The sequence below is a fragment of the Polypterus senegalus genome, chromosome 8 (assembly GCF_016835505.1).
Source record: "Polypterus senegalus isolate Bchr_013 chromosome 8, ASM1683550v1, whole genome shotgun sequence".
NCBI classification, from domain to species: Eukaryota; Metazoa; Chordata; class Cladistia; order Polypteriformes; family Polypteridae; genus Polypterus; species Polypterus senegalus.
In genome coordinates this window covers 88317381-88344364 of record NC_053161.1, presented here as the reverse complement: position 1 = coordinate 88344364, position 26984 = coordinate 88317381, and the positions used below count along the sequence as shown (strand labels likewise).

At 39.2% G+C, this 26984-nt stretch overlaps 1 protein-coding gene across 1 annotated transcript in view; it reads left to right on the top strand.

Moving 5' to 3' along the window:
- Positions 1 to 26984, top strand: part of asz1 (ankyrin repeat, SAM and basic leucine zipper domain containing 1) — a 206667-nt gene that overhangs the window by 109042 nt on the left and 70641 nt on the right. The window contains exons 7-8 of the mRNA XM_039761401.1: positions 5554 to 5675; positions 25246 to 25297. Of these exons, the coding sequence (XP_039617335.1) occupies positions 5554 to 5675; positions 25246 to 25297 (174 nt within the window). The remainder of the gene's footprint in view (positions 1 to 5553; positions 5676 to 25245; positions 25298 to 26984) is intronic.

The following is a 26984-nucleotide window of genomic DNA, read 5'->3' as shown; positions in this document are numbered from 1 at the left end:
CGCTAAAGCTGCTCCTCTGTCTGGAGATGATCCTGTTCAGTGGATGCAGTGGATTATCCATGATTGACAGGAGCCTGCTCAGTTCCTGTCGCTCTGCCACGAATGTCAAACTGTCCAGCTCCATGCCTACAATAGAGTCTGCCTTCCTTACCAGTTTGTCCAGGCGTGAGGCATCCCTCTTCTTTATGCTGCCTCCCCAGCACACCACCGTGTAGAAGAGGGTGCTCGCCACAACCGTCTGATAGAACATCTGCAGCATCTTATTGCAGATGTTGAAGGATGCCAGTCTTCTAAGAAAGTATAGTTGCCTCTGTCCTCTCTTGCACAGGTACAGTATGTGCACGTTTTTCAGTTTTATGTTTAATCTTACGTTTTTAACCATTTGAAAGAGTGACAGATATTCCAGGCCAACAAGTCATTTATGCAAAACGCATTTTTTATCTCTTCTTTTGTAAAGTTCATTAAACCATTTCAGAACTACACATATTTCTACCATATGCATTAGATATGTTAATAGTATGAAAAATATTTAATTAACATGCCCATTTGTAGTGAATAAGAAATAAAACCTTCCATTATCTATACACTTACGCAAAACAAAAATGATATTCTATCTAAGCAAACACATATGAATTTTGCTACAAAATTATTAGTATTGGCTCTTCCATTCGTGGATATTTTTTCAATTTACAAAAGCACACATTTCTCATGAAATAATTGAAGAATGAAAAAAAGAAATCCAATGCAACATATACTATATATCATGTATACCTACTGTATATCCCTATTACCAGTTATTATAGTCTCCTCACCGCCACACTTTCTGCAATATATCTTCAGCTTTTACTCTGTTTGCTCTGTTGTGTGTCACTATTGTTATAACCTTGCCCTCTGGTACAGCCTATTCATCCAGAGTATGGTTGATTTTGTTTGTGGATAACATTTGCGATATAAACTTAACAAAGCATAGTGTACTTGGTTTGTTAGTGAATGATAGTAAAAGCATGCAGATATACTGTATATATATATATATATATATATATATATATATATCTATATATATATATCAATGTGTGGCAAACTCAAGTTTTGGTTTTTGGAACTTTCTGAAACTTTTTTTCCCCCCAAATATTGTCAATCTGCTGTTGGTTAAATCCTGCAAAAAGTGTAAAGACAGAAACCTTTTCTCACCTTGTTGATTGGTAGCACTCAGAAGCAGAATTAGGACAAGTGAGCGAGAAATACTGTAGTTTTCCTTCAATAAAAGAGATTCCTGGAAAAATGGATTGCTCAATCTCCAGACCAAGTGTCATTCATGTGAGCAGAGCAATTCAACCAATGAGTACTGTGGTCACTCAGCAATTGTTTTCCATATACTAATTGTAAGTTTACTCCTTTTGAGTTATTTTTTTCAACTCTTGTGATGGGAGGCGTCAGCAGGAGAAACCAGTAAGACCACTTCATTCACATGGATTCAATGTAGGGCTTAAGTATGGCAAATTCATGTTTTTCTTTTTATAACTTTCTGCACAGTTCTGTACAACATGCTAAAATAATTTTAAATAGGTACTCCTGGAACCATTTTTGTGCAAATCATAAACAGGTAATGCAGTTTGCATGGAACTAAGGTTTTCAATTGAAGATCCTTCTTTCTGCCTCTTTAATTGGCCAGAAGTATAGAATAGAAAGATTATAAGCAGAGGACTTGAGGATGGTCAAAGAAAATGTTTCTAAGAATCTGCAAAAAATCATCAGCATAGTGATTTTGTGGTAGATATGTACTTGAGAAGTTTGAGTTATGAATGGCAACTGTTAGAGGCTCAAGAGACAAACTATACTGGAGGAGAGAAAGTGAACAGGGTCGCGATATCCTTGAAATAATGAGAATGACTGCAAAGGATGATGAGTAGAGCATTTTGAACATGGATTTTGGCATGTTATATTAACTATCAAATAGAAAACTTACCATAGGAACTTCAAATTTATATGGTCAAACACATTTTCAGCATCTAGAGAAAGCAGAGCTGGAGCCTGTGGAAAATTAGGTTAGATAATTAACGGTAAAAATAACAGATTTTTCCGCATACACTATAAATTACATTTCAGCAGTTTAACAGGTGGTAGTATCCTTCAGTGAAAGGATAAAAACAACACAATATGAAATACATTTTTTACAGTATATTCAGCATTTTGGCTTTTCAGTAACAAAGAGTACTTCAGGTGAAAAAAAAGTTTATTTTATTTTAAGTGAATTTTTTTCATATTTTTCTGTTATTAATTGCATACATTACCAGACAAATTAAATCTTCATAGGTAATATCAAGTTAAACTTAATCTTGGAATAGCATGTCCTAATTTAAACTCAATAAATTTATTATGGAAGTATGATGATGATGATAATAATAATAAGCATCATCATTATTATCTATACTAATAAAAGGCAAAGCCCTCACTGACTGACTGACTCACTGAGTCATCACTAATTCTCCAACTTCCCGTGTAGATAGAAGGCTGAAATTTGGCAGGCTCATTCCTTACAGCTTACTTACAAAAGTTTGGTAGGTTTCATTTTGAAATTCTATGCGTAATGGTCATAACTGGAAGCTATTTTTCTCCATATACTGTAATGGAGTTGAGCTGGATGGCTGTGGGGGGCGGAGTTTCATGTGACATAATCACGCCTCCCACGTAATCACGTGAACTGACTATCAACGCAGTGCGTAGAAAACCAGGTAGAGCTCAAAAAAGCGCTGAAGAAAACATGCATTATATAATTGAGAAGGCAGTGAAACAATAAGAAGCGAGCGACTGACATATACAACCATATTCATGAGTGCTGCTACTTCGGAAACAAAGCACAGTGTAAACCTAAAGTTTAAATTAAGTTCATAGATAGGCTGCCGCTGGCGTTTGTAATTTAGTTCCTGCCCATATAAGGCCGTCCGTCAGTTGCAATCCAATAGAAACACTGCCGCTAAATATTCACGGGTGAAGGACTGTGCTTATGCAGAGGAAGATGAGATGGTCAGGGTGGTGTTTGGCACAAACTCAGTGAAACTGTGAGAGAAACTTTTAAGTGCCAGGTCTTAGCTAACATTACATACAGCCGTGGACATCACACGAGATGGCACCAGCACAGCTGGGAACCTTCGATGCATGAACACCAAGCGGCTCACGTGAACTGACACAGTGCACAGACAAAAAGCAACAGTTCCAAAGAGTGCTGAACAAAACCGAATTACACAATTGAGAAGGCAGCAAAAAAATATGAAGCGTCTGATACATACAAGCATATTCATAAGTGCAGCTACTGCGGAAACAAAGCACACGGTGGAAAAAGTCAATGTCCCGCTAAAGGAAGACAGTGTAAAAAAAAAAAACCCGTGCATGCAGTGTGTCACATCTCAGATAAAGAGGAAGACAAGCTGTTTATTGATGCAGTAAGAAACGAATCGATGAATGAAACCTTATATCTTTACAACGATTGACAAACATGGAATGTAACTTGAACACAACACATCGTACAAATACGACCCTGATTGAAAGAAATAATGATAATCAAATCCTTGATGACAGCAACACTCAATAACACTCACAAAACAATTACTGTATATTGACAATCATGTTACGCTATTTTTAAAATGTTCCCTTTTCTTTTTCATAACTTCTTTAACACACTACTTCTCCGCTGATATATATATATATATATATATATATATATATATATATATATATACACACACACCTCGATCTACATACTCTCAAGTAGGCAAGCCACAATTGTAGGCTTCGCCTCTAGCGCCGACATCCGAGGTTCGATTCCCGAGAATGGATGCACTGAGTATGTACATGCTCTTCCCGATTCATTTTACCCTCACATCTCCTTGGTTTGGGACGTATGAAAAAATATGCTGTTAACGCATAATCATGTTACGTTATTTTTTAAAATGTTTCCTTTTCTTAGCACAAGCACAGCTGAGAAGCTTCGATGCATGTACTCCATAACACGTTAAAAAATAACGCATTTAATCACACTTTCAATTCCAAGCAAAGGGGAACTTTTGTCAATGCATGATTTCCTGGTACATAGATTACACTGATGCACACATCACAGCTACAAAAATGTTAGAGTCGGAATAAAGCACGTTCCTACGACTGAACGGAGGAAAATTTCATTTCAAAAGACTACCTGACTGAAGCCTAGATAAAATATGGTTTTCTGCACACTGAAAAGCAAGCAAAATTAGATGCATTACAGAAAGCGGACTTTGTGGCTCTTACTGGGGATCATTGGACTTCCGTGACCGTTAGTAATTCTAATTACATCTAATTACAAAATGTTCAATGATCGCACTATTTTAGCCTAATGTACAAAATAATTTTGGTTAAGGTTACTCAGAGTTTAAAGATTAAGTTGGTCAAATTACCTTTTATATTTCTGACTTATTTTTTTAAGAAGAAAAACTGCACTTTATGTTGAAATTTTGGTTATTATTATTTAAAGACAATACCATTGTGAAAATGTACTTAAAGTACTTAAACTACAACTATTTTTAAGTCTGCCCAATTTTAACCAGGGATGATATTTTTGTTTCTGTTTTGAATTCAAATGCAGTTTAAAAGCTTTTTTTTTTTTCAGAAATTAAAAGACCTTGAGTTTACAATATTCATGTCCATGTCTATTATTTGATTCAGTTGCCCACTAAAACCCTTTTATAAAAAAAAAAAAAAAAAAAAACATTTGCAATTGGGGGCAAATTTTCATGTTTGATTACATACGATTAATCAAGATTAATTATTACACAGCGTCTAATTAATTGGATTAATTTTTTTAATCGAGTCCCACCCCTAATATATATATGTACATATATATATGTAGATTTGTGTGTGTATGTATATACAGTATATATGTAGATATATGTGTGTGTATGTATGTATGTATGTGTGTGTGTGTATATATATATATATATGTATATATATATATATATATATATATATATATATATGCCAGCAACACTCAACACACAAAACAATTACATTGTCAATCATGTTACGTTATTATTAAAATGTTTCCTTTTCTTTTTACTTCTCCGCTGCCAAGCGCGGGTATTTTGCTAGATATATATATAGAGATATATTGATATATGATAGATATGAGTGTTGTTGTCATATCTATCTATATATCAATGACAAAACAATTACATTAACAATCATCTTACGTTATTTTTAAAATGTTTGCTTTTCTTTTTCATAACTTCTTTAACACACTACTTCTCCGCTGCGAAGCGCGGGTATTCTGCTAGTTATTATTATAATGGTAGAAATTTAGAGATGACCGGTTATTAGAAGACTGGCAGTTGATGAATTAAATATATTTTCTGCCTTCAGTTATTTAATATTTTTTCCCAAAACCAATTCCAGTTAGGATATTTCTCACTGAATAAAGTTAATAATTTACAGAAAGAAGATCTAAAATGTCTGTCTTAAATATCCCTTTTCAATTTTTGTACAAAGGTGTTATTGACACTTTCTTTAACAACTTTTGTTTTTTAGATTTTCAAAACTCTAATGACACAGCAAAAGACACTAAATGTAAATGATGACCTATCTAAGAAGAAAATGCTCCATTCTATTATTCATAATGATAATGGTAAAGTACAGAATATCAAAGAAAGGTAAGCGGTTTTTCTCTTGTACACTTCCATTGCAGTATTCGTTCCCAGTTTTTATTATAAATTTAATGAATTGGTGCAGTGGTTCACATTATTTCAGTAGAGCTCATGCTTGTTCAGTTCATACTTGCTAGCTTTTTAAATTGAGTTCTTATTAATGCAGACAATATTCCACCCTTTTCTGTAATGCATTATAAAATATATAAATACTAATTGCAAATTTAAAATAGTTGATATGCATCAATTAGTTGCCAAACTATCATGTAAGTAAACTAGTATTGGCATTCATATATATCAAACTCCAATGCAACATTTGAATTGAATTTGTTATAGACATGGGGATTTGTCAAGTGTAACAGCAAATCGATTTTATAATCCTGATAAGATATCACGTAGTCCATAATATTGTTCTTAATAAATCCTATTCTGTGATACCCCCCAATTGCACATGTTGATTTTTATTAGAATACTACTTAAAATCAATACCAAATATATAAATCCATACATTATTATATCTGCTGTGTTGAATTATTGAATTCCAATATAATTCAGAGTATATCCATTTAAACTTTTAAAAACTGTTTTTGTAGCAATATGCTTTTAAAATTAGGTTTCTCAGTCATTCATTGTGTTAGGTTTGTAACATTTGTCATTTTAGAATTTGCACATGCATCATTAGCTGGTAAAAAAAAAAACCCAACATACTAATAGAGTAATGTTTTGTAGTTGATGCTAACTATTTCAAATGTTTCAAATTCCTGGTGCCTTAATTGCCCAAATCTGTAGTTAATTCTTTTTTTCATATTTGTCCCAACTTCAGGGATTCCTGTGTGAATTCAGAGTTGACAGTTTTACATTAGTCCTGTATTGAAGCACTCTTTTGTATACAGCATTTGTTGTTTTGTTTTCAGAGTGTGTTATATGAGAGATCAGACTTTATTGCTTAGCTTGTGTAAAAAATCAAGAATTAGAAAAAGAACTGGACTCTTATAGTCCATTTGTTGTAATGGAGAGAGTGCATTACATTTGTCAATGTACCATTCACATACTGTATATGTTGAACTGTATGTGTTTTACTATGTTCATCCCCTATTAGAGGTTTTACTCATGAACACAATTTGCCTTCAAAAACCAAACGACTGACACAAATCTAGCATTTTTAGATTCATAGTATAGTTCATAGTATAATTCAAGTATACTAATTTTCCCATATTAACATAACTGTGTATCTCTATCTGTTAATGACAGTGTATATCATACTAATAATTTGCCACATAAAATTGTGTTCTAAAGTGAAACATTTTTTTATACTTTTTAAAAAATAGCTAGGCTGATCTTGTGTTTTATAATGGAAAAATGGATTCCTGGTCCAAACTGAAAACCCAATGATCTGTACAGACCACAACGTCTGTGACCCTAAAACAAACCTAATTTATTATTTTAAAAACTGTTTGTTTATAGGGTGAACTGTTTGGTTTAAACAATGTTTTTATTGATAAGTCAAAATGAATTATAAAGGGAAAATGTAAATTAATAATTTTAAATATTGAATGTTTTTTGTTGAATTTTTAAATGTGTTAAGTAAAGCAAAGCATTTGTAGTTGAAATACCAAAAAATCAGATTTACAGTACATATATAAAAAACATTTTAATAAAAACATGTATGTACAAAACAATGCTAATGCATTTTCAATTACAGATTTGACACTGTTTCTTAGCAGCAAGTTTTTTCAATATCTGCAGGTATTGAAAAAACTGTGACTCATATACAAGTTTTTACTTGTTCATCATCAAGGTGGTTTCGATGGTCCTTTTTTACAATTTTCATTTTTGAAAACGGTTACTTTCAGACATACATACCAAGTAAACTCATTATCTGCCTAGCATGGTTAGTCTGCAATGGATATTTTTCAGATGGAAAATAACTTACAAAAATAAAGAGATCAACAATCAGTTTGTGTTGAATTGTAGATCAGTTATTTCCATTTAAAATTTGTCTGGTATTTTTTTAACGTCTAAATGAATTTTAATGAGAAAATATCAAAAGGAGTTTTATTTTCCTGTAAAATTTTAAAACACAAACCAATTTCTTATTTAAGCCTCTGAGTTTCTTATGCATATTTTTGTATCACATGGATTTTCTTTTCTTAAAATTGGAAAATGTGCCTTATTACTGGATTCAGATTGATGATCCCCAATGCTCAGCTGATTTTCAAAGGCATTTTATTGAACGTGTCATTTATGAGTTGATTCAGTTTTTAAAGATTTATATTTAAATCATTCAGATGTTGAGTAATGTCAGTCAGTACATTTAGTAAAATTGAACATCCTGTCCTTGTCATGAAATCCTGAAAAGGGGTATTCCTTCATCTCCAATAACAGCTATGTCCTTTAAATCGTAAATATGCTTTATGTGCCATGGCATAACCAGTGAACCTCTGAGTTTAAAAATAACATTGCTGTATTTGCTTTTCATATCACTCAAAAACTGCTTCAATTAATGTTGATTCAGTCCTCGAGACCCAATATTACCGACAAGTTTGGTGAACAGTGGAACAACATTCAACATTTTCGTATTTTTTGTACACAAGCTTTCTTGATGCAGAATGCAGTGAGGAATAATTATTTCATGTCCTGTAGATTTTTTGACATACTTTGGTAATAGTCCTGGTAGTCTACTTTTCGTATTAGACATGGTTTGTGCTCTGTGTCTTGATATTCCCACGATCTTTTCTGTTTTCAGTTCTTCAAATATATCTTCTCCAGTAGCAGTTCCTTTTAATGGGACTAAGGATGCCAATTCTTCAATCACATTTAAACTGGGGTTCATTCCTCTTAAGACTTCAAGCTGTGCTGTATTGCTAATAGATGGGGGCCAACAGAAACAGAGACAGAGACAGAGACAATCACTTGCATGCCATGTATTGAAGGAGCAGTTGGAGGCTGACCCTGATTTTTTTTTTTTGTTTTTGTTTTTTTCTTTTCCAAAATCAAAACTGGACACATCTTGGTGATATGGTTACAACCCTAAAACAAAGCAGTATCCAATGAAAAACTACCTCTTCCCCATAACGTAAAAATCACGAGTAGTGAAGACAATGATCATTTTTTTCTTTGAAGTGAGAGGGATAGTGCAATCGAAATTCACCTGATCTCACCTCATGTGATTTTTTTTTTTTTTTTGTTTCCCTGCATGGAAAAAAAGTCCCCAAAGGGAAATGTTTTGCCGCTGTGTAAGAGGTGAAACAAAAAACAGCAGAGGCCCTAAAAGTGATCAAAATCGAGAAGTACCAAAACTGTTTTGAAATGTGGAAAAGACATCTTGATAAGTGTATTGCATCAAATGTTGAGTACTTTGAAGGTGACCGAATTTTGAAAGTGTAAAAATAAGTACATAATTTTTTTTATAAACATTTCCATTTTTTCTTACAACTGTATTACAACTTTTTTCCAAAGCCAGAGAAATCCATTCTAGCATAGAAATTCATTCCTTCAAATTCTTCTTGTGATAGGCTAATTTTTGTCCTTTTTGTTGTCTAGAAAAGCAGTCTCTGCTACAGCTTCTATCCATCCATCCATCCATCCGTCCTCTTCTGCTTATCTGAGATTGGGTCACGGGGGCAGCAGCTTGAGCAGAGATGCCCAGACTTCCCTCTCCCCAGCCACTTCTTCTAGCTCTTCCGGGGAAATCCTGAGGCCTTCTCAGGCCAGCCAGGAGACACAGTCCCTCCAGCGTGTCCTGGGTCTTCCCCGGAACCTCCTTCCGGTTGGACGTGCCCGGAACACCTGGCCAGGTAGGCGTCCAGGAGGCATCCTGATCAGATGCCCGAGCCAGCTCATCTGACTCCTCTTGATGCGGAGGAGCAGCGGCTCTACTCTGAGCCCCTCCCGGATGACTGAACTTTTCACCCTATCTTTAAGGGAAAGCCAAGACACCCTGCGGAGGAAACTCATTTCATCCACTTGTATTCGCGATCTCGTTCTTTCGGTTACTACCCATAGCTCATGACCATAGGTGAGGGTAGGAACGTAGATCGACTGGTAAATTGAGAGCTTTGCCTTACGGCTCAGCTCCTTTTGCACCATGACAGAGCGATGCAGAGCCCATATCACTGTGGATTCCGCACCGATCCGCCTGTCAATTTCCCACTCCATTCTTCCCTCACTCGTGAACAAGACCCCGAGATACTTGAACTCCTCTACTTGGGGCAGGATATCGCTCCCAACCCTGAGAGGGACTCCACCCTTTTCTGGCTGAGGACCATGGTCTTGGATTTGGAGGTGCTGATTCCCATCCCAGCCACTTCACACTCAGCTGCGAACCTATTCAGAGAGAGCTGAAGATCACGGCTTGATGAAGCAAACAGGACAAAATCATCTGCAAAAAGCAGTGACCCAATCCTGAGTCCACCAAACCGGACCCCCTCAACACCCTGCCTGCGCCTAGAAATTCTGTCCATTAAAGTTATGAACAGAATCGATCCAACTCTCACTGGAAATGGGTTTGACTTACTGCCGGCAATGTGGACCAAGCTCTGACACCGTTTGTACAGGGACCGAACAGCCCTTACTAGGGGTCCAGTACCCCATACTCCCGGAGCACCCTCCACAGGATTCCCCGAGGGACACGTTTGAATGCCTTTTTCAAGTCCACAAAACACATGTAGACTGGTTGGGCAAACTCACCTGCACCCTCCAGGACCCTGCTAAGGGTGTAGAGCTGGTCCACTGTTCCGCGACCAGGACAAAAACCACACTGTTCCTCCTGAATCTGAGGTTCGACTATCCGACAGACCCTCCTCTCCAGAACCCCCGAGTAGACTTTTCCAGGGAGGCTGAGGAGTGTGATCCCTCTGTAGTTGGAACACACCCTCCGGTCCCCTTTCTTAGAGGGGGACCACCACCCCGGTTTGCCAATCCAGAGGCACTGTCCCCAATGTCTATGCGATGTTGCAGAGACGTGTCAGCCAAGACAGTCCTACAACATCCAGAGCCTTGAGGAACTCCAGGCGTATCTCATCCACCCCTGGGGCCCTGCCACCAAGGAGTTTTTTTAACCACCTCGGTGACCTCAGTTCCAGAGATGGGGGAGCCCACCTCCGAGTCCCCTGGCTCTGCTTCCTCATTGGAAGGCATGTTAGTGGGATTGAGGAGGTCTTCGAAGTACTCCCCCCACCGACCCACAACGTCCAGAATCGAGGTCAGCAGCCCACCATATACAGTGTTGACACTGCACTGCTTCCCCCTCCTGAGATGCCGGACGGTGGACCAGAGTCTCCTCGAAGCCGTCTGAAAGTCGTTCTCCATGGCCTCCCCAAACTCCTCCCACACCCGAGTTTTTGCCTCAGCAACCACTGAAGCTGCTTTCCATTTGGCCTGCCGGTACCTATCAGCTGCCTCCAGAGTCCCACAGGACAAAAGGGTCCAGTAGGACGACTCCTTCAGCTTGACGGCATCCCTTACCACTGGTGTCCATCAACGTGTTCGGGGATTGCTTCAACGAAAGGCACCGACCACCTTACAGCCACAGCTTCGGTCAGCTGCCTCAACAACAGAAGTACGGAACATGGCCCATTCAGACTCAATGTCCCCCACCTCCCTCGAGATGGGGTAGAAGTTCTGCCGGAGGTGTGAGTTGAAGCTACTTCTGACAGGGGACTCTGCCAGACGTTCCCAGCAGACCCTCGCAACATGTTTGGGCCTACCAGGCCTGACCAGCATCCTCCCCCACTATCGAAGCCTACTCACTACCAGGTGGTGATCAATTGACAGCTCCGCCCCTCTCTTCACCCGAGTGTCCAAGACATGTGGCCGCAAGTCCAACGACACGACTACAAACCTCCTCGAACCGCCACCTTATCGTGGTGGAGGGGTTCGCGTGTCCTAATGATCCTAAAAGCTCTGCTGTCCGGGGCTTTATGCTCCTGTTAGGGTCACCCAAGACAAACTGGGCCTAGGTGGGGGATGAGACAAAGAGCGGTTCAACCAAACCTCCTATGAAGAACAAAAACCTTGGACAACGTTTTCCTTCACCCGGACGTGGGTCACTGGGGACCCCCTCTGGAGCCAGGCCTGGAGGTGGGGCTCGATGGTGAGTGCCTGGTGGCCGGGCCTGCACCCATGGGGCTCGGCCGGGCACAGCCCGAAGAGACAACGTGGGTCCCCCTTCCCATGGGCTCACCACCTGTAGGAGGGGCCAAGGAGGTCGGGTGCAGTGTGAGTTGGGTGGTGGCCAAAGGCGGGGACCTTGACGATCCAATCCTCGGCTACAGAAGCTGACTCTTGGGATGTGGAATGTCACCTCTCTGAAGGGGAAGGAGCCTGAGCTAGTGTGTGAGGTCGAGAGGTCCCGGCTAGGTATAGTCTGGCACAGCTTGGACTCTGGAACCACCAGTCTCCTTGAGAGGGGTTGGACTGTCTAGTTGCCCCTGGTGAGAGGCGCAGAGTGGGTGTGGGCATACTTACTGCCCCCCGACTTGGAGCCTGTTCATTGGGCTTTACCCCCAGTGGACGAGAGGGTAGGCTCCCTCCGCCTTCAGATGGGGGGACGGGTCCTAACTGTTGGTTGTGCATATGCGCCGAACGGCAGTTTGGAGTGCCCACCCTTTTTGGAGTCCCTGGAGGGAGTGCTAGAGGGCATACCTTCTGGAGACTCCCTCGTACTGCTGGGAGACTTCAATGCTCACGTGGGCAATGACAGTGAGACCTGGAAGGGTGTGATTGGGAGGAATGGACCCCCCGATCTGAACCCGAGTGGTGTTTTGTTATTGGACTTCTGTGCTTGTCACGGATTGTCCATAACGAATACCATGTTCAACCATAGGGGTGACCTTATGTGCACTTGGCACCAGAACACCCTAGGCCTCAGTTCGATGATCGACAGCTTATAAGCATTCTTTTTATTATTTCTCTATTAAAGAATGCTTTCATCCTTTTAGGCAAAATTTGACTGATAATGTAGCTTGAACAAACTGCCATATCTGAGGATTAATTAAGCAGCTTTAAATATATTTTGCTGTTGTCTGGGACTTTTTTGTAGTTGATGATCTTTACATTACTTTGTGTTTCCTAGATTCTGAGCTTGTGATTAAACAAAGGGCAGCTGCTGTTACAATGTGAAAAAAGAAGTTGTTAGATTATGAAAAAATGATTACTTGTAATAAATATGATTTTTTTGCTTTGTTTTTGAGTGAATTTAATGCCTCAAAAATGTATTATTGTTCTGGCCAAAAAATTTTACAAAGAGCCCCTCGAGAGCAGAGGCGCTGACAAGAGGCATGCATATAGGGTTGCTTGGAGCACTGCAGAGGGTAGCGCACAGAGGAGCCTCAAGGAGAACTAGGTGCTTTTTCAGGTCAAAAAGTGATTGTGTGTGTGCGAATGTGATATGTGTTGGATGATGAAGTTTTCTGCTGTACAGGACGTGGAAGCTGCGGGACTGTTACAACCATGTCTCCAGTGTGCTGCCATGTCTCAGGAGGCTTTAAGATCCATTGAATCAAGGAAAGACTAAATATGGAGTGAAGGGATCTCCAATAGCCATAAACAATGGGAGGATTGTAAACTGTTGTCACCTCATTTATTGTTCATTAGAATGTTTAATTAAAAGGAAAGAGAAATAAATATCTTGATTGCTGCATAGTGCAGTTTTATTTCTCATGTCTAGAAGGAGACATTACAATGTTTCTTGTGTGTAATTGTAATAGATGGGCTGGCATACCTGCAATGATAGGTCACAGGTCATTACCTGGCTGGGAAGGTAGGAGAAAAAAGTCAGGGTACTTCATGTGTTTGCCTCAAGGTTGGTATGAGGAGCCAGCATTTTGAGGAGTTATTGATAGGAATGGATAAGGAACCCTTTAACTGCTGGGAGAACAACATAATTGAGTGATCATGGAGGACTTCATATGCCTGATTGCAGCATCCTTGGGCCTTGGTACCCAAACAGACACCCGCAGGGCATTCTTGGAACAGTAGAGCAGCCCAGTTGGTTTCCATGGGTGCTACCAGGGGGTGCAAAATAGTGTGTCCAGGTCTTTTTAAGAAGAACAAAAAGCAGAATACTGTTGTGAGATTCTATCATTTTAATAGGAGACTGGCTGCTAGTCTTCCTCCGAAGCAGACTTTCAGGCGATGGATTCACCTGGGAAAGTCATCACCATGCTCTATTATTGACATTACATGTTGATGTCCAGATATGAATTTCTGTTTTTGTTTTTGTAGACAACAGGACAACAATAACTGATAAAAGGTATACTTTTGATTGCTTACATTCTTTCAGTGTACAAAAAGGTATTTCATTAGTTTGTAAAGATATTGCCTGCTTATCCTTGTATGTTAATGCATATGTATGCTTTGGTGACCTAACAAGAGAAATATTGAGCACCCGCGTAGCATTTAGTCAAGTGACAAGAACTAAACAGACATTATATACATGCATACAGTTTTAAACAGGTTGAAGTTTAGTACAGATGTTTTAGCATAGGTAGAGCAAAGCTGTCATCCCTGCTTCACAGAGCCAGTTTCTGCCTGGAGTTTGCACATTCTCCCCTTATATTTATGGTTTGATTGATGTTTCAGTGAGTTTACTAACTCAAAAACACTATCCTCAGAGAGTGCACAACATGCCATTGAAAGTGAGACATGTAAGTTGCTTGGCTCTTTTGAAAATATGGGGCTTTTATTAAAAATACAATACTGCAAAATAAGTTTAGTTCAGATTTGTTATTTCTCCAAAGTACAGTGACAGTGTTTTTACTGCTCTGAAACTTGGTGTGAATATCGATGTAAGCTATACAAATCAACAACACAGAATGTAATGCGAAAATAGGTACTGTTTAGGAAAAAAATAATCATATGATTTGAGTGCACATCTGTTTATTATTACAAAATTTGGCAGAACAGAAACAGAATTACAAAAGCAAAAATAGGATAATTAGAAGAATGTAACTGGCCTGGATGGAATCGATTCACCAGGAGAGCCCAACTTGGTGCTGTTCTCAAACCTGGAAAAATAGAGTGCATTGGTGTCAGGAAAGGCATCTGGCTAAAATAGTGTAGCCAACCGTGATGAAGGAATCAATTCAATTGGCTTCTGAAAATGAAATGCCTTGCCTGACACTTGTGGTAAGTGAACAAGGGCTACCGGTCCAGAACCAGGCTTGGCTAAAAGAAGTCAGTCCAGAAGCAGCAGCAGCAGCAGAAGACGACGACTGGAAAGAGTAAAGAAAAGGAAAAGTTGAAGGTAACAGTTTGGACACTGACTGTTAGGACGATGACTGGGAAACAGAGTTAGAAAGGGTTGATGGATAGAGGAATGTAGAAGTGTTGTGTGTGCGGGAAACTACATGGAAGGTGAATTAGGCAAATAAATGTTGGAGACAAAAAAGAGGGAGAGTGGTTTTTAGAATGGCAACGGCTATGAAGAAGTCTGGTAACGATTTTAGTTAGGTAAAGTAGATAAAAGATGAGCAGGGTATGATCAAGTGTAGATTTACGGGATACCTTGAAAAGCTTTTGAATGATGAAAATCCAAGGGTAGTATTAGGGGATGGAGTCCCATATAAAAGTTTAGTACCAAGAATAAAGATGGAGAAAGTATAGGAGACACTGAAAATAATAAAGATTGGAAAGGCAAGAGGACCGGATGAAATACTAGTGGATATGTGGAAGACTTTAGAGGAAAAGGGTGTAGTTGTATGATCTACTGCAGGAGATATATGAACAGGAGAGCATACCAGAAGAGGACAGGAAGAACAGTGTGAGTGTTCACATTCATAAGGAGAAGGGAGGCTGTGACGATGTTGGTTCTGGCTCCACGCTCCCATGGCTGTTTGGGAACCCTTGAACCCAACACCGTCGATAATGAAACCGAGTGAGCTAGTCCGTGGAGGCAATAAACATCTGAGCAAGGGGTGGTGCAAAAAGTGAATAGTGCTTTTATTTAAAACAGTCAACAAAACAGTGTTCCAATAAATAGTGCAGTAGTTTCAAAATTCAATAAATAAATAATCCATTAAAAGAACGTGGAGGTTAAAACAATAGAAAAAACAATCCTTTAAAACGAGAGGTTTAATGTTTCATGAAATCAAGGCATAGAACAAATAAACAATGGCAACAAATTATTCTCTGATTTCATTTTTAAGTGTACAAAATTTTATTCTAATTTTTAATTAATTTGAAATAGTCACCTTTTGCTGATATAACAGCCAAACTTTGGTAACCCTTTTGATTCAGATTGCCAGTCAAAATCACCAACTCTACCCCCAGCAAAAAAAACCCAGACCATGACACGTCTTCCTCCATGTCTGACATTTCACACATAGAGGAACCATCCTTTCACCAACTCAATGGCATACAAAACTGCTGAAGGCCTGTGTGTTGGAGCTGGGGATTCCTCTACAGCACATCTTCAACCTGAGCCTGGAACAGGGGAGAGTCCCGAGGCTTTGGAAAACATCTTGTCACCCCAGTCCCAAAGGTATCACGTCCTAGTGAGCTGAATGACTTCCGGCCTGTCGCTCTGACGTCGCATGTGATGAAGACCATGGAGTGGCTGTTCACCACCTGAGACCCTAGGTTCGCCACGCCCTCAACCCTCTGCAGTTCGCATACCAGGAGAAGGTGGGAGCGGAGGATGCCATCATCTATATGCTACGCCGATCCCACTCCCACTTGGACAGAGGCAGTGGTGCTGTAAGAATTATGTTTCTGGACTTCCCTAGCGCCTTCAGCACCATCCAACCTCTGCTCCTTAGGGACAAGCTGATAGAGATGGGAGTAGATTCATACCTGGTGGCATGGATCGTGGACTATCTTACAGACAGACCTCTGTATTTGCGTCTCGGGAATTGCAGGTCTGACATTGTGGTCAGCAACACAGGAGCGCTGCAGGGAACTGCGCTTTCTCCGGTCCTGTTCAGCCTATATACTTCGGACTACCAATACAACTCAGAGTCCTGCCATGTGCAAAAGTTCTCTGACAACACTGCTATTGTGGGCTGCATCAGGAGTGGGCAGGAGGAGGACTATAGGAACCTAATCAAGGACTTTGTTAAATGGTGTGACTCAAACCACTTACACCTGAACACCAGCAAAACCAAGGAACTGGTGGTGGATTTTAGTTGACCCTGGCCCCTCATGGACCCCGTGATCATCGGAGGTGACTGTGTGCAGAGGGTACAGACCTATAAATACCTGGGAGTGCAGCTGGATGATAAATTGGACTGGTCTGCCAATGCTCTGTGTAAGAAAGGACAGAGCCGACTATACTTCCTTAGAAGACTGGCATCCTTCAACATCTGCAATAAGATGCTGCAGATGTTCTATCAGACGGTTGTGGCGAATGCCATCTTCTACGCGGTGGTGTTCTGGGGAGGCAGCCTAAAGGACGCCTCATGCCTGGACAAACTGGTAAGGAAGGCAGGCTCTATTATAGACATGGACAGTTTGACATCTGTGACAGAGCGACTGGCGCTTAGCAGGCTCCTATTAATTATGGAGAATCCACTGTCCTGCTCCACTGACAGACTGAGGAGATCGTTCCTCCCCCACACTATGCGACTCTTCAGTTCCACCCGTTAACATTATTCAAAGTTATTGTCTGTTTTTACCTGCATTTTTATTACTCATTAATATTGTTTTTGTATCAGTTTGCTGCTGCTGGAGTATGTGAATTTCCCCTTGGGATGAATAAAGTACTGTATCTATCTATCTATAAGCACCCTGTGTGATGAACTGAAGATTTCAAATTTTAATTCATCAGTCAATAGACTTTCTTGCAGTCTGTACTAGTCCACAGCTAGTACTTTAAAACCCTATTTTGCCCTTTAAGGAATGGCTTTTTTACTGCCTCTCGCCCTGTCAAACAGTACAAAGTCTCCTCTTCACAGTATCAACTTAGACTTGCTTTTTTCGAGCACTATTAAGCTATGCTTGAAGCTGTTGTGCTGTGAGGCACCAGTCGTGCAAGCTGGTACCCACAGAAACTTGTCTTCTGACTGGGTTGTGACTTTGGGTTTGCCAGATCTCTTCATAACAGAGTTTCTTCCAATTTTAAATTGCTTTTGGATTGCGTAATAAACTGTGCTCACTGACACTATTTTTTTTTTGCTATTTCTCTAAATGAAAGGCTTACACTTCCAAGGGTAATAATGTGCTGTCTCATTTCATTTGTTAATTGCCATTTTCACTGGAATGTACAACTTTCTACAATGTAATATTGTCCAAGTGGTACTTCATCAGGTGTAGTAACACAGTCTTTTCCTACTGTTTGCTTCAACTTGCAAGGCTTAATTTTCTTTAACTGCTTCAGAACATATGTAGGTTGTACCCTGTTAGTTGTTCCCTTCCCTGTAGATATTCTGAAATTTCCTTATTTTTCAGTTTTTGCTAACCTAAAATTTTAAACTCTGGCAGTTTACTGCATACCTTTTCATCATTTTAGGTCATTCATTGCATTTCAACTGCTTACATTTGAAGAAAAACTGAGGTGTTTAAAAACTTTTGACTGGTAGTGGGTGCACATTATATAAATATAGATATAGAGAGGAGAGAGAGATGTTCAGTGCCCTGTTTTTAATAAATATATTTCACGTTTGGACAATAACCTGTTTTGGACAGTGTCTTTCAGCACCATCATTGAATTTTGACTCACTTCTGTTTAAATTCTGTGACTTTTTTCAGTTTTTTTTAATTTAAGTATTAACATGAATACAGCAGATTTCAACTTTCCTACTCCGTTTAGTCATAGGAAAATGTATCTCTACCTTAGTCATGGTTCACTTGCTGCTCTGCTGTGCCGAGAGACACACAAATATGTCTATGGTAAATATGCACATGTAGTTGAAGGATTTTTTTAATATTAATTACACCACTTCTTAAACCCATTTTGGTGTACAGCTGGCCTAGAATTGGAGTAAGTGCACCTAATACACAGCACCACCTGTACTTTCCATTTATATTTGGTAATGCTCAATTATATAACTGGTTGTTTACTGGTAATTAGGTACACAATTACATTGTATTAAAGTTATTATTATTGGGTGAAATGCAAAGACATGCAACAACAGAGACGCAGTTAAATTACTTGCATATTTATAAAGCTGTGTTTCCAGCTGAGTGTGATTAGCTCCACAAATCACCCAAGTTCTCTTTTGGGAAAAGTACTATCAACTGATCATTTTAGAACATTAGAACAATCTAGACGAGAACAGGCCATTCAGCCCAACAAAGCTCGCCAGTCCTATCCACTTGTTTCCTCCAAGAAAACATCAAGTTGAGTTTTGAAAGTCCCTAACGTCTTACTGTCTACCACACTACTTGGTAGCTTATTTCATATGTCTTATCATTCTTTGTGTAAAGAAAAACTTCCTAATGTTTGTGCGAAATTTACCCTTAACAAGTTTCCAACTGTGTCCCCGTGTTCTTGATGAGCTCATTTTAAAATACAAGTCTCGATCCACTGTACTAATTCCCTTCATAATTTTAAACACTTCAATCATGTCACCGCTTAATCTTCTTTTGCTTAAACTGTAAAGGCTCAGCTCTTTTAATCTTTCCTCATAATTCAACCCCTGTAAACCTGGAATCAGCCTAGTCGCTCTTCTCTGGACCTTTTCTAGTGCTGCTATGTCCTTTTTGTAGCCTGGAGACCAAAACTGCACACAGTACTCAAGATGAGGCCTCACCAGTGCATTATAAAGGTTGAGCATAACCTCCTTGGACTTGTACTCCACAGATCGTGCTATATAACCTAACATTCTGTTAGCCTTCTTAATGGCTTCTGAACACTGTTGGGAAGTTGATAGCTTGGAGTCCACTATGACTCCTAAATCCTTCTCATAAGGTGTACTCTCGATTTTCCGACCGCCCATTGTGTATTCAAACCTAATATTTTTCTTCCTATGTGTAATACTTTACATTTACTGACATTAATTTTCATCTGCCACAAATCTGCCCAAGCCTGTATGCTATCCAAGTCCTTCTGTAATGATATAATGGATTCCAAATTATCTACTAATCCACCTATCTTGGTATCATCTGCAAACTTAACCAGCTTGTTACTTCTATTCCTATCTAAATCATTTATATATATTAAAAATAACAGCGGCCCTAGCACTGACCCCTGTGGAACAACACTCATAACATGGCCAGTTCTGATGAGGTTCCTCGCACCATCACCCTCTTCTTCCTGTGTTTGAGCCAATTCTGCACCCATCTAAAAACATCACCCTGAACTCCCACTTCTTTTAACTTGATGCCCAACCTCTCATGTGGCACCTTATCAAATGCTTTCTGAAAGTCCAGATAAATAATATCATAAGCTCCACTTTGATCGTATCCTTTTGTTGCCTCCTCATAGAATTCCAACATGTTAGTAAAACACGACCTCCCTCTTCTGAACCCATGCTGACTGTTCAGAATACAGTGAACCCTCGTTTATCGCTGTTAATTCGTTCCAGACTCTACCGTGATAAATGAATATTCGCGAAGATGGATTCTTTATTTATAAATCAAATATTTTCGCAGTTAGAGTATAGAAAACCTGTTTACGACCTTCTAAATACGTTTTTTAACATTATTAGAGCCCTCTAGATATGAAACAACACCCTTTAGTCACCATTACACTCGTATTACTCAATATATTAGACAAAATATCATATTACTAGGCACTCGCCTTTTAAGGCGACCGACTTTTATCTTCAATTATTGTGCCTCCATGTGTACATCAGGCATGTAAGTGTAGAGAATGAGAACATCAAAGTGTCCATTCATAACATCTTTTTTTTTTTATCCCCTCAAGTGCCTGTCCAAAATCGTACAATGTCAGCCCGAATCTGTACCACTAAAGACGGAGTTTCATGCACTAAATAAGCTATAGATGAGAATAAGCAAGCACCATCTCCCCTGATATTTACTACGCGGTGAGGCATTTGTACTCCATCAACATTAATTATTTCCAGAGACATAATTTTTCTATTTTTCCAGCGCATGCAGCACAAAAGCAAGGGAACGATGAGAGCACCAGAACTCTGCTCACATCGCGTCGCTTCGTACCTCAAGCCGCAAGTAGTAAGTCTGTAATAAGCGGAATACCACTACGTTTTGCACTCATGGGACAGAAGGACAATCCCGAATGCTTTTCTATAGTAGATTATTGTACTGTACATTTAATTGCACACAACCACTAACCTATGAAGGCACGACCTCAGTAGGAGAGTCTTCAGAGGTGGTGCAGTATCTTCAGCAGGTGCGTTGTTGTCGTCTTCTGCTAAAGAAGTACTAGGAGTAGGCAGTGGGTGTCTGGGTGCGCGGCTGAAGAACATCTTGATAGGCAGTTGCTGGCGCTGTCTTTTCACATGTGTGAGGAGGCTTTTGTAGGGTATTGCCATCTTTAATCATATACAACAGTTTCACCTTCTTCTGGATAGTAAGCATCTTCCTCCGGCGCTTAGTTTTATTCTCAGAAGGCTTAGAAAAAGCAGCACGTTTAGGAGCCATCGTAGGGCTTAGATAAAAATTCTCAGAAAGCGCATGCGTAGTGACATAAGCGTGTATGAGAAAAAATCGCGATAGAGTGAAGCCGAAAGTCAAAGCGATATAGCGAGGATTACTGCAACTCCTGTCCTTGCCATGTGTTGCTCAATCTTATCCTTAATAATTCCTTCCATTAATTTTCCTGTGATGCTTGTTAAGCTTACTGGCCTATAGTTGCTTGGATCTGCCCTGTCACCCTTTTTATATAATGGGATGATATTTGCCATTTTCCAGTCCTTTGGAATCTCTCCAGTGCACAGTGACTTCCTAAAAATATGTGTCAAGGGTTTATATATGTACTCACTAGCCTCCTTAAGAACACGAGGATAAATATTATCTGGGCCTGGTGATTTGTTTGATTTCATCTTATTTAATCTGAGCAGCACTTCTCCCTCTACAATTTCCAAATCCCTCAGTACCTCCTTAGTAGTTGCGTTTACCTCTGGGAGGTTATCCACTTGCTCACTTGTAAACACCTCAGAAAAATGTAAGTTTAGGGCATCTGCTATTTCATTGTCTGTATCTTTTAATTCCCCTTTACTATTCCTGATGAACTTGACCTCCTCCTTAACTGTTCTTTTACTACTAAAATACTGAAAGAATCTCTTGGGGTCTTCTTTCGCCTTATCTGCTATATTCCTCTCCAACTGTCTTTTAGCCTCTCTGATATCCTTCTTAATGGTTGCCCTCATTTTCTCATATGCTACGGTTCTCTTTGCAGTCATTAGTCTTATATGCCTTATACAGCAGTTTTTCCTTTGCAACTTCTTTTTAAATCTTTATTAATCCATCGTGGAGTTTTTTAGTTTCCTATTACTTCCAAATTTAGGTATGTATCTGTCCTGCATTACATGTAAAACATTTTAAACCTGTTCCACTGCTCCTCGACTGTCTCCACATTTAAAAGCTTATCCCAGTCTATCCTACTTAGACTTTGTCGCATCTGCTCAAAATTAGCCCTACTAAAGTTCAACTTAACAATTTTAGTCTTTGCATCTGTACTCTTACAAAATACTGAGAATTGTATTACATTATGGTCACTTGACCCTAGTGGTTCAATCACCTCTACACCCTCAATTCTATCCTGATTATTACAGAATACTAAATCCAGACAGGCTTCACCCCTTGTTGGTGCTTTAACATGCTGTGTTAAAAACAGTCGCTGATTACTTCTAAAACTCCTGCTCTTGTGCTCCTCCATCTGTAAGGTTATCCCAGTTAATATTTGGATAATTAAAGTCCCCATGACTATAATATCCCCCTGTAAACTTGCCTATTTGATATTACTAAAAAGATGTGTGTTGAAATTACTGTCTGAATTGGGTGGTCTATAACACACTCCTAAAATGAGACCTTTTCCCTAATATTTTCCAGGCGAAGCCACATGTCCTCACTAAGATGGGGCTCATCATCCAACTGAAGATGACTTACATTTAATTCCTGTTTGGCATAAACAGCAACCCCACCTCCTTTTCTGTTCTGTCTATCCTTCCTAAAAATGTGTATCCCTCTATGTTACACTCATCCCCATCTTTGTTATTTAGCCAGGTTTCCGTTATTGCTATAATATCATAATTATGCTCTGCTACATACAACTCCAACTCACTTACCTTATTTTTGATACTTCTAGCATTAAGGCAAGCTATTTTTAATGTGTTAATCCTTCTATCTTTACGTGTTTGCTTAAAATTTACATTACTATGCATTTTTATTTCTACACCATTGTTTGTTCTTCCATGTATAGATCTAAATCTGGCCTGTCCTAAACTCCCTGCCCCCCCATTCCCTAGTTTAAACAATCCTCGACTAGCCTACACATACGCCTCCCCAATACATTGGTGCCCCTCGGTTCAGATGTAACCCGTCACGGCGAACAGGTCCCATCTGTTCCAAAAGGAGTCCCAATGCCCCATAAACCTATACCCTTGTACCCTGCACCAAGATTTGAGCCACGTTAAGCCTTCTAATCTCCTCAGTCTTACCTGGACTGGCGTGGCACAGGCAGAACTTCGGAGAAGACTACCTTGTCAGTTCTGCTCCTCAGCTTGGTACCTAACTCTTTGAATTTGGATCGCAGAACTGACAGACTACCCTTATGTATGTCATTTGTTCCAACGTGGACAATGACAACTGGATCCACCCCCGCTCTGGCCAAGAGCCTATCCACCCTTCCAGGAGGTCTCCCACCTGTGCTCCCGGAAGGCAACACACCGTCGAGACTCTCTCTCTGGAGCACACCTGCGCTTCAATCCCCCTAATGATTGAGTCCCCAACTATCACTACCTCTCTTTTTGGGAACTGGTTTTGAGGTGGCCCGTTGGGGCTCCTCAACCCTGCCTACCACCTCAGAATTATCAGAGTCACCGTCCAGCTCCGCAGGACATGATAACAGTTAGACACTTCTAATTCTGGGGTTGATGCCCCCGGACAGTGTGCACCCTTTACCTTACGCCTTGTGACCGTGACCCACCTATTCCTACCTGTCTGGTCTGGAATCTCCTCCCGCGCCACCTTAGGGGTGCACACTATCTCTCTAAAGGACACCTGGGCCAAGTCCGCCAATTCTCTATTACAACGCAGGTCAGCCAACTCCTCCTCCAGTTCAGCGACCCTGAGCTCGAGGTGCTGGATCAGCTGGCATCTCTTGCAGATGTAGCCCTCATAGACAACTGGCTCTTCCAAACCATCATCTAAAAAGTCCAACATCCAACAGGACTTGCATTGCACTGGCCTCATTATTAAAATTTGACTTGGGATTACTAAGCTGCCTTAACTATTTTTTTTTTTTCTTAAAATTAAATTTCTTCTTCTTTCAGCTGCTCCTTAACTTAAATGGTAACACTAAGATCTGCTACAGATATTTTACACCTTTTCCCCTTAAGCTCCTGTACTGTTCTCCCTCTCAGCTGCCTGCTATTTGCTTTTCTATGAGGTTAACTTTACTTTTCTCTGTCTCTTCTCCTAACTTTGCGCTCTTCTTACTTATAAGCTCTTCACTCGCACTGTTTGTATTCCCCCGTATTAATGAACCAATACGCTGCCGCCCACTTAACTGTTCTGCCTCTGGACCGCTAAGGACTGTTTAATCTAAAATAAACAAATAAATAAAATTTTACTACCTTATTTGCTCCTACTGCTCCTTGTGCCTGATCGGTGTCTTAACGCAGGTCGCTTACCTGAGCACTACTGAGTTTCCACTTGCAGTACTATGTTAAAGCCACAACAATGACAAAATAACAAAAACCAAACCCAACACATTTTTTTATATATTTTATTGTAATCATTCCATACACAAACATTTTCTAAACGTGTTATGATGAATAAGCATTCAGCTTACATATGCTAGCAAACAAATCCCAATACAAAAATCTGGAGGTAAGAACCTCAGACTGAAGCAAGCAAATCAGAAAACCTGAAAAAATACTCTTGTCTGAAAGCACTTTCCAAATGATAATCCTTGAGTCATTGATGGAGCGACACCTCAGCCTCATAATATATAGACTGCATGTGAGCCTTCAGTGGTGACATCAGGTTGGCTGTGCCTTTAGTTGTTCCACCCATAATACACAAGGATTAATAAAGAACATGTAATACATAGTTAATAAATAAATAGTACAATGGCCAAAAAAATACATAAATATAATACACACATGAAAAATAATGCTTTAAGCAAACAAAACACACAAGTAGTCCTGGGTGAAACATGAAATGTAGGGTGGAAGATGAAGGAGAAGTCCCATATGTGGGTCAGTGGAGGTGGTGCTCTTTTGTGTCTGATGTCTAGCGATTTTGGGGTTCCTACTTTACAGTGTGTGGTAGTGCTTTTTATACCTTTGAGATGATAATGTTTTGGTAAAATGACATTGGTTTGGTAAAGAAAATCAATTACTGTTTAACTAACAGTAGTGTCCTCTTTTGCTAAATTGACACATATGTGCTGATACACTATACTTTATTGAATGTTAATTGTTCAACATTTTAAAGTAGTGAATTATACTTACTTAATAACTGTTCCTTTTGTATCATTTTTTAAAAGATGTGTTGATCAGAAGACACTGGACTTGGAATGCTTTGCAGAATCCATATTGGTAAGATTTTTCTCTTTTTTGTTCTTTTACTTAAGTCCAGTGAAACCCATCCCCAGTGAGATTTGTGAGGAAAGAATGGTTTTTAAATGTTTTCTTTGATAGGATAAGGAGATATGCAAGGTAAGTCACTAGGGTAAGAAGAAGTCTAATTTAAGTCAGTTATGAATCAGTAAGATGAGCTGAAATATTTTCACAGGGATCTCATATTTTTTAAATAATTAGAGCAGATGCATGATTTAGTTTTTCATAGGTAAGTAACAAATTAAACAGCGGGTTTAAAATAGATTTTACTGCTGAGAACCTTTGGCAAATGGTCTCTTTTGAAGTAAGAGAAATTTAATGAAGAAAGGAAATGTAAGATTGTCAGATGTGTAAAATTAAATCTGGGAAAGCTGGTCTAAGGAAAATGGTGGGGTGCAATTGCCAAAACACATGCATGATGGTGAAAAGGAGTTTTAAGGATCTGGATTCAAATCAATGCCATATTGTTTGGATCCAGTATACTAATGGCGATAGGCAATTTGAAATTAGGCATGTTGTAGATTGAATTTTAGATGACATGGTTATTTTTTAAACATATGTTTCCAAGATATGTGAGAACTGGAGGGAGGTTGCTTAATAGATAAATTATATTTTAGGGACACAACAGAATATCCTCCAGAGAAGGGTACAAAATGTTGGTAGAAATGACACAGAAGTATATTATTTATTATAAAAAAAAGAAAGAAAAATAAAAAAAATTAGTAGATGGAATATGAAGGGAGAGATAAAGGGAGAGAAAGAAAAGTAGATAATGAATGATAACATTAGAGACTAAGTTCAGACCTAAAACAAAAGTAGGACGTGCAGGATGAAATAGAGACTTTTTTAGAAATCATAACATACATTTCTCCACATCGCCAGAAACATTTGCCAAATGCTTGTATGCCTTTATTTGACCAACTTGGTAATGAAGTTATTAAAACCTGTTATTTCCTTTTGATATTTTGGACAAATAAGTGAATTTCAATCTTCTGGCAGTTTCTTATTGTGTTATGTATTATTGAAGTAAGCACTGGGATACATTTTTCAGCTCAATTTCAGTGAATGGTATTGCCCTTGCAGAGACAGAAAAAAATTATACTAGGTTCAATAGAAACAGGGGTCCAGAGAAAGGTTTATCCAGTGCTAGCTTGCTGAAAAATTGCAAGATTTGGTAACGAGAACTAATTTTAATAATTTCCATTTTATTGTTCCACAAAAAAGTTGAAATCAGACATTTTGTTTTAGGTTTTATTGATTTAATGAAGTTATCTTTGGGGGGCTATATTGATATTAATCATCATCACAACTGGATTTAGCAATTTTGTGTAAATGTTGATTTTATTCTCATAGTACAGAATAAGCAGGGACATATTTAAAGTATTGAGGGCTTAGTCAAAGAAGATCAAACTTTGATCAGTTAATATTCTGTTAGAGTTACAAAAGATTTGAAAAATAAAGTTGCATGGGAGATCATATGAGGAGCTTCCACCGTAAAGTAAAATTTCCATATAACAAGATTTTTTTGAGGATAGCTATGGATCAAGATAGAGAAAAATAGGTTAATTGGAACTGAGAGCAGTGTCAATAGGTTAGATTGAGAGACTGAATTAAATTCAGCTCCCAAGCTGTGGGGGAGGTGTAGAAAGTTTTATAAAATTAACTA